We start from the raw sequence: 8,638 nt of genomic DNA, 5'->3' as shown, positions 1-8,638 counted from the left end.
AATCTACAGGCTGTTTCAAAAGTCTCAGCACCACTTTAAGTTTTAACAATTTCAGAAATACAAATGCTGAAATTTAACAGCAAACATCACTGGAAGTATTAAATATTTATAGTTTGCTACATAACTAGTTTTGTGAATTTTAAATAGCAGTGCTCATGTTAATTTTTTTAGTCCTCTTGACAAGGGATAGTAAATATACATTAACCTTAAAAATGTATATTTCTGTGCAACAGAGTTACTATAGTTAATAACATTGTACTACATTCTTGAACATCCCTATAAAAACAGATTTTATGTGTTCTCACCAAAACTCTGATAAGTAAGGCACACATTAATTGGCACAGTCTGGCTTTTTTGCAAGGTAGACACATCTTCCAAACATGCAGTATGTGATAAACTATATACAGTTTTTGTCAAATAAGTAAATTATATTTTAAAGTGCCTACAGTAAATTTAAAAGAAAATTAAATGAATAAATTTTTGATAAGGTTTGAAAGTCTACAGCACTTATATATGTAAGTCATCAAAGCAGAATGAGCACTAAGCCTTGGAGACACTCGAGATATTTCTTAGGCCTTTTAGTTCTGAAATATGGGTCTCCCAGTCTAGAAATTTCAGGAACAAAAGGAACTCAGCAGATAAGCTGCATATGCAAAAGGAGACAGGAGTTCTCTACAGTAAAGTGATGTAGGAAAAATGTTTTAGGTAAAGGTAAAGGGCATGACTGTTAATCCTGGAATGTCAACCTCATTGGATTTAGAAGCCCTTAGCAGATTAGTAGAGATTATTAGAGCATTGCTCTTAGTGTATCTGGGTGGGTCATGGAGGTATGGCCTTGGGGACTGTATCTGGTCCCTGGCCCCTTCCTCTCTGTCACTGTTCCTCTGCTCTGCTTCCTGACTGCCATGAACTAAGCATCTTTGCTGTTCCACACACTTCTGCCATGATGGAGTGCCTGACCATGGACTGAATCTCCCCAAACCGTGAGCCAAAATATACCTGATCCAGAAACTTGCCTAACACAAAGGGAAAGTCTTAAAAACATTACAATAAAACAAAAATGTTTCTTATTTAGTAAAGGATAAAGAAAATAAAACCCTTCTTTAATCACTTAGAATAGAAGGTGTGATCTCTCTACACAGGGTGTTACTACAGTACTTTTTTAATGCTAATTACCTATCGTAGGGAACTATTCACATTAGTATCAGTCCCAAGGGGACATTTCTTTTCCAAAAGAACTTGAAATATCTCTTCTTTCATCAACAAACTCCAACAAAAATGATGCAGCTAAGAAAGTTTCCTCCTGACACTACGTGTATGGATGACTGGCCATGCGTAGGAGAGCATCTTTCCAAAGGCAACTTCCTCTTGGTCTCCCTGTAAGAGCTAAAGTGCCGCTGTACCTCCAACCCCCTCAATCCCCCTCTCCCATTACCTGGGCACCGAGTGAGCCCCGCAGTAAGTGGCCGAGATACCCACTGGCAGCTCCCGCCTGGCGCGCTCAATCACTCGCAGCATCTTGAGCTCATCACTCAGGGCTAGGCCGTAGCCGCTCTTGCACTCCACCAGCGTGGTGCCAGCCCTCAGCATGCACTGCAGCCGCTGCTGCAAGGAGCAGAACAGCTCCTCCTCCGAGGCCTGGCGGGTGCGCTCCACGGTGAAGTTGATCCCCCCTCCGGCCTGGTGGATGTCCATGTACGTGGCTCCTGCCAACTGAACACACGGCTCAGGCAGGGTGGGTTGCCGGCAGGGCTCCAGAACCCACCTCCAAGGGTGCTATTTAAAGATAACTGAGTACAGCCAGGAGCTGTGGTGCAATAATCCCAGAACTCTGGGAGGCTTAGGCAGGCAGATCACAAGTTCGAGCACAGCCTGCTCAATTTAGCGACTTAATGAGATCCTGTCCCCAAAATTAAAAAACGAGTTGGAGATGTGGCTCAGTGTGAAGGCACTGGGTTCAATCCCCAGCACCTAGACACTGGACTGTGGGGTCCTCAGGAGGGGATCTCAGGAAGGCACTGCAGAGGCAGAAATGGAGGGGTGGTGGGTGGGCAGTTGGGGGGTTCAGAATAGCAGCAATTGAAAACCGGTACAGGAATATTTCAGTGTATTGATAACCCAGTCTTTCCTGTCTCCTCACCCACCCCCCCCATGTGAACCAGCTAAGTCTTGGCCCTCCTTGCACCCCTGAGCAAGTTTGAGAAAGCAAGGGGCTTAGGGGGTTCAGGGAACCCCCTACAATTCAGATGCTCACTACAGAGTCCCAGGATAGTTTCCATGTCTCAGTAGTTAGGCACCAGACTTTGAAGCCTGTCCTTTGTCACTCAAGCAAACAGAGGCTCTTCTTGGGGGCCCATGGGCTCCAATCACTCTGGACAGCAGGTGCAGCCCAGGTCTTCAGGGCGGAGGTGTGACCTGGCCCTGCCATCCTGGGCCCTTCCCAGGACTTGTGTCTGTCAGTACAATGGCTGCATCAGACCATAAAGCTGAGGTTACTTTTGGCTCTGAAGCTTTTGCTTTAATAAAAGTAGCCTTTGAAACAGCTCTAGTTTGTTGAGGAACATACACGCTATCTAAAAAAAGAGGTTTTCCATTTTGGGGAAATAATCAAACTTAGCTACTAGGATGCACACATATTTTATTTTCTTTTAAAGAATGTGTAAATGGTTGCAACCAAAGATTTAGGAGATGGCTTTGGCTAATGTGAGACTCATATACAATGTTTTATAATCCTCTGGGGAAAAGATAATAGAAGACATGTTTCTGTGATTAGTATTGCCCAAGTTTGACCCCAAAGAATGTAGATTTCCAAACTGTTTCTTGGGATTCGCAGATGCTACTATAGGTAGTGACAGGAATGAGGAGAGGGAAGACGAGAGACTGGTCATTTTGTTCAGCTTTGTTCTAAAAGCTACAAATGTCAAACGTTAGTCTACTGAAAATCTTTACTAACCCGAGGCTTCCTATAAAGACTTGAGGCAGGTATAAGTAAGTTAGGTTTGTTTTCATTTGTTTCTTATTCTCAAGAAGTAGAAATATGTGGCAAAAGTCGCTAGCCTCCAAACTCTTTAGAAAAAAAGACCTTATCTTTGGGCTTGATTATGAGTTGCCATTCCCCACTGCAGTTACCTTCATCGCAAACTCGTGAACTCTTTCTCCAGCCCACACGGGGTGTGTGTGCGCATCCACCAGACCTGAAATCAACGGATCAAGTCGCCTTAAAGTTCAGAAGCACGAGGCAGTTAGTGAGCAGGCATTTAGTGCACCACGCTGATCTTGGGAAAGCACAGCGGCTGTCTAACTTAGGCAGGGAGGACTGCAAGATTTGACCTGTGAGGTTCCCTCTGCATGGCTGATCTAGAAGGTTCTAATGAAGGAAGGAAACAACATAATGGCAGTATCCCTTATCATTACACAGTTCCTTTGATCAGTAAGTCCATGTTGGCCAAACAAGCTTTTAAAGCAAGTTGTTAAAACCATTCACTGAGCAAGACCAAGGACTATATCAGCAAGGAATCATAACACAACCACCCCTAACTTTGAAAAGAAAAATGAGAAAAATGAATCTACCTTCAAGAAGAAATACTTTAATTAAAGGGAAGCTATAAAGCGACCATGAGAAACTTTTGTTTATCCAGATACAATTCAGTAAAGTGTGGTTTTAAGAAACATTTAAAATATTTTAAATTGCTCATTAATGGTTTTGATTGGGCTAAATCAAAAATCCCTATTCAGATTTTTATCATATTCTGTTTTTTATAATATTTTATCCACACTTTGTATCCTGACTTTGTTTTCTGGTTTTTAATCCTCCAAAAACAGAATGTAGACCTGACAGATGTGCTCAGTAAACATTTTTAAAATACAAAAATTGTATATAAATTAATTATATTAAAATGTGTGTATAATTTTATATACAATAAAGTACTATGCATGGAATTCAAAATTTGTGAGATTTATTTCAGATAGAATGAAATGAAGTCTGAAGTTGATAAACTGATTTTGCTGCCAATTACTTGTAGTGATGTAAGTGAACTGTACGGAAGTCTGCAGGTTGTCTCTGTATGAATTTGGAGCATTTCTGCAATTAGAGACAGCAGCTGCCCTTTCCACCTCCCCTATGCAATGGATTAATAAATTCATTTCATCTGTTTCAACTACTCTGTAGCCTACACACAACACAGTTGGTTTCTTTTTACCATACAAGTGGGAGGAAATGGAGGGAATGAATAGATTTAATAACCAGCCTTCCTTTTACCTTCTTAGCAAACTTGGGCAAGGTATTTCACCTCTTGCTTTCAGTTTTCTCTTGTATAACTTTTAGACAATAACACCTACTTTAGAGGATAACTATAAGGATTCAACATGAAATCATGTTTGTAAACCAGCTAGACACTTAATAGTAGAAATTCAGTACTTGGGAGTACTGTAAGACCCTCTTTGAGACAACTGTCCTCTTTATATTGTGCAGGCAACCATTAAAAATACTTTCAAGGCTTTCTGAAACAGAAGTAAATACCTGGTAGGATACATTTTCCAGAGCAGTCAATTATTTCTTCAAAAGTTGCTTCAGAAAATTGTTTTTGGATAGCATCAGCAGGGCCAATTGCTTCTATAAACCCATCACTGAAGAAAAATCAAGAAATAGTTACTAAATTTGGGGAAAATCTTGTGAGAATTCTGATTAATGATTTAAAATATGTCTTTAGATGCCTTGGTGTTGCTCAACATTTAATATGTTTTCCACTTGAAGCTGAGTCTTGGAGAAAGTGAACCTAGCTATCTTGAAGACAAAAAGTCAAACCACATGTAGCAGATATTGCTAGTTGTTTCCTAAGGTCAATGCTCCCTTTTCCTACTGTTCTAGAAACCAAAGTTTTAGTTGGACACATAACCACCCAGAATAAAGATAACATTTCCCAGTGTCTCATCAGCCAGATGTGGCCAGGTGATGAAGTTCTGGTGAATAGGACTGTTTTTATCCTTTATTCTCATTGGCTAGAATGTAAACACCATACCAGAGAAGGAGCCGCCATCTTGGATCTTGGAGTGACTGTATGAAAGTCAGCCATGTACAACAGAGCAAGGAGGAACGTGGCTCCTAACAGCTTCACGGAGAGCAGCATTCAGCTAGCTCTGCATCTGCTTCTGGGTTTTTACATAAGAAAGAAATCGACTTCTACCTTATTTCAACCACTGTTAATTAGGGTCTTTGTCACTCACTGCAAATTAGTGCTTCCAAAATGGAGATTTGGTGCTATAAACCTGAGAGGTGGGAAGTGCTGTGAAATGCAAGTGGGGGTAAAGGATTCGGAAATGACACATAGGTGGTTTGAGTAACCTAACAGAAGAACGGGGCAACCAAAACTGGGTAAAAAGAGAGATATCAGGAAAGGGAAGAAATATTAATGATCATGGGGATTAGGTGAATGACAAATTTAGGAATAGAGGAGGAAATTAAATTTTAGAATTTAGTTATCACTAACAGCGTTCACCTGGCCCAGTTCAATAGTCCACCCACAATGCACTGCCTCTGGTGTTGGAAGAATCAGCAGGGTTAGAGACTGACCCACGAATGGGAAAGACCAAGGAGAATGCTCCCTTTCAGTGCTATTTTTCTCATTTTTTATCAGAACTGTGTCCCTTTCAGCATGAAGCAGTATTAGCCAGGAGCCATTGGGAAAATGATCAGATAACGCCTTGTAAAGAGTTCATAGCCAGGCTGGGAATATAGCTCAGTGGCACAGTGCCTGCCTGGCAAGCACAAGGTCCTGAGTTCAATTCCCGGTACCAAAAAAAAAAAAAAAAAAAAAAAAAGAGTCCACGGCTGACACTGTTGTAGGAAGGACTTATTTGTGCTTTAACCTAAGAAGTAAGTCTAATCTCTACCAGCCTCAATCTGCATGTGAGGAGGCCTCTAAGGGCATTAATCATATATTTTTTCCCTTCTAAGAACAAATTGGTCTCTCATTTATTAGTGGATTCTTATATATCATGTTTGAACAAAGTCTTAGGTTTAAGGACAGTTACTGAAGAAAACTAAAAGTATCCCTGCCCAAATTATTTCAGTAGCCACTTAAAATTACAAAGGTATCTATTTGAGCTATGGTAGATTTTTCACTATTTGTTAATAAGTGGAAAAAACAGGGCACACAGCATTCATTTCCTTTTAATAGCATACGTTTATGCAATTCTATTTGCACAGGAAGACATTCAGAAAGAAGCGTCACCCACTGTCACCATCAGTTCATGGAATGTTGAGTCTGAATGACTCATTTTTCATTGTTGTTTGTGTGTGTTTTCTCTTTTTATATAATAAACATAAATCACAGGGGAATTTTTTAAGGGGGACAAACAAGGATGCACTGCTGCTGCTTTATGTACCCTGTTCTGAGAAGAACAATTCTACAGAATCTTCTGGAAGCAGTAAAGGACACCAGCACGCCCAACCCTACCTTTGAAACTACAGTCTGATCCTCACCACAGAGCAGTAATGAGGGAGGGTAAGTTAGGGAGAACCATGCTTCTTACAGTGGCTCTCAAGGTGTCTCATGAAAGCTGGGAATTCACCCATGACCACTGCAGTTACTAACATCTAAACACCGCTCTTATTTCATAGATGCGTGAATCTACCCCTACCATTGGTAAGGCGGCCTTCAAGCAGTGCTTCAAAGCCCCCCATGCACCCCTCTCTCCACCTGTGCATTGCCATCCTGCGTCCTAACTACCTTTTCCTGCATCCCGTCTCCCAATAGACTCAGCTTCGAGGGCAGCATCCAGGCGTAGTCACATTTGCATCCCCAAAGTTGAGCACAGGCCACAACTGATGGATGAATGAAAAGGTCCTTTTTTTTAAGGTTCATTTTTCACCTGACTCTTTCACTGATCTCCAAGAGATAAAACAGCCATCAGGTTTCACATCAACATCTTCCGTTTAGCCTCTCTCCTCTGAAGTACTAAAGCAAACGATCCTTGTGGATGAATCTGTATTTCCATTCCTATTTGTTTCGTCCATTTTTTATCTTGGTCTTAGCCTTCTGATGGGGCACTTTAAAAGAGGGGAGGAGGTGCTGGCTTGCGCTTCTCTTCTAACACTTAGCGACAGACTCAGGAGCGTCTCCAAGATTAGTAACAACCTCCACACACAGATACTGATGCAGAACAAGAATAAGGTATCTTTGAAGACCCAAAGAGTGAGCACAGTAGTGGAATTCAGACCCCATGGCAGATAACCATGGGGTTTTCAGGAAGGGGAAGTTTTTGGATTCCTCAAGCCATTTTCTTTTCCAGGATTCATTTTCTGCAGCTGGAGCCTTTACGGGATTGACTAGTACTTGATCTGGCTGAGGTTCAGACTACTCAGAGCGTGTTTACAGCACCCAGTTCCATTCTGGAGCTTTCTTCCAGCCCTCAGCAGCATCGCTGTGCCCATACACTACCCTCTCAGCTTGCTCTCTTCTTGTCTACCGAAAGAGAAGCAGGATCCAGCTGCCTCTAAACACACAGGTTCTACATAAGAAAAATGATGAGGAAAACGACACACCTACCCGCTTCACCCCCAAAACACTTTTCCCTTGGAAAGTTCAGATAGTAAAGGCAGAGAACACACTCAAAGCAACTTGAACCACTGGATAACTATTTCAGTTCCCTTCTTTCTCATGTGTATAAAATACTGATGATGGTGAAGTTAAAAAAAAAGCCCCATCCTGTACCCAACCAAGTCGCATGTGAGCAGCAAAGTACTGAATATTCCCGTAAACATATTGTGAAATAATAAACCCAACAAAATCTAAGAACTGTGTGGCAGAGGCAACTCAAGAAAACTGTACTTCCCACCACAAGTAAACTCCTGCTCTTGTCGTTCCTCTTTTCAGTGGTTTTCATGTGGTCATTAGAAAGAGCACGCATCTTGAAAGCCAAGCCTGCATGCCAGTAGGATTACTGTAATTTCTGCAGATACTGTTCCCCAACATAGGTAGATATTTTCTCAACTTGCTCAGTAAGTGTGCTACTCTCACCTATTTTAACACATTTTTGACAATGGCAGAAAATAGTGTCATCTGTATATTAACTAAACACAAGCTCAGAGTTCCTAAAAGCAGGGCTTTTACGCAACTTTAAGCAGCCTGAGATAAGCGAGTTTGTTTGGGACATTTGACGCAATCAAGGTGCCCTGTGGCTCTGGGGTGTAAATCCCCACCCAATTCCCATTCCTACTCCGGGCTGCCATCCCAGTTTTTGGCTCTTCCTTTCTCCACGCCTGGCAGGAAACTGGAACGCGGAGAGATAATAATGGAAAATACCAGCTCTTTCAATGAGACCAAATCTTGATTTCCACCCAGCAAAGCTACCATCGAATTGCGTTCTAGTTCTCAGACATCAGTGTGTGGACTACAGGGACACTAGAGGTGTTTCTTAACACTCAAGTCTCAGAACTCCATCCGCGGAGTTGTGGACTGAAAGCTCTCCGCACAGGAAACGGAATCAGAAATCTCTTTTAAAAAGAGAAACAGCCGCCAGGCACCGTAGCGCACGCCTGTAATCCCAGCAGTCAGGAGGCGGAGGAAGAAAGACCCCTATGTGTTGGAGGCTAGCCTAGGCTACATAATGAGTTCGAGGCCAGCCTGAACGGTACAGC

At 42.0% G+C, this 8,638-nt stretch overlaps 1 protein-coding gene across 1 annotated transcript in view; it reads right to left on the bottom strand.

Annotated features, from left to right (window-relative positions):
* The window catches only part of Amdhd1 (amidohydrolase domain containing 1), a 26,505-nt gene that overhangs the window by 12,858 nt on the left and 5,009 nt on the right, over positions 1-8,638 (bottom strand). Inside the window, exons 4-6 of the mRNA XM_005374693.1 lie at positions 4,520-4,626; positions 3,130-3,194; positions 1,436-1,713 (exon numbers count right to left, since the gene is read on the bottom strand). Coding sequence (XP_005374750.1) covers positions 1,436-1,713; positions 3,130-3,194; positions 4,520-4,626 — 450 coding nt within the window. The remainder of the gene's footprint in view (positions 1-1,435; positions 1,714-3,129; positions 3,195-4,519; positions 4,627-8,638) is intronic.

Source organism: Chinchilla lanigera, unplaced genomic scaffold (genome assembly GCF_000276665.1).
Source record: "Chinchilla lanigera isolate Chin_1 unplaced genomic scaffold, ChiLan1.0 scaffold00004, whole genome shotgun sequence".
Classification (NCBI taxonomy): domain Eukaryota; kingdom Metazoa; phylum Chordata; class Mammalia; order Rodentia; family Chinchillidae; genus Chinchilla; species Chinchilla lanigera.
Note: the sequence above shows the minus strand (reverse complement) of the source record. Positions and strands in the feature narration are given on the sequence as shown.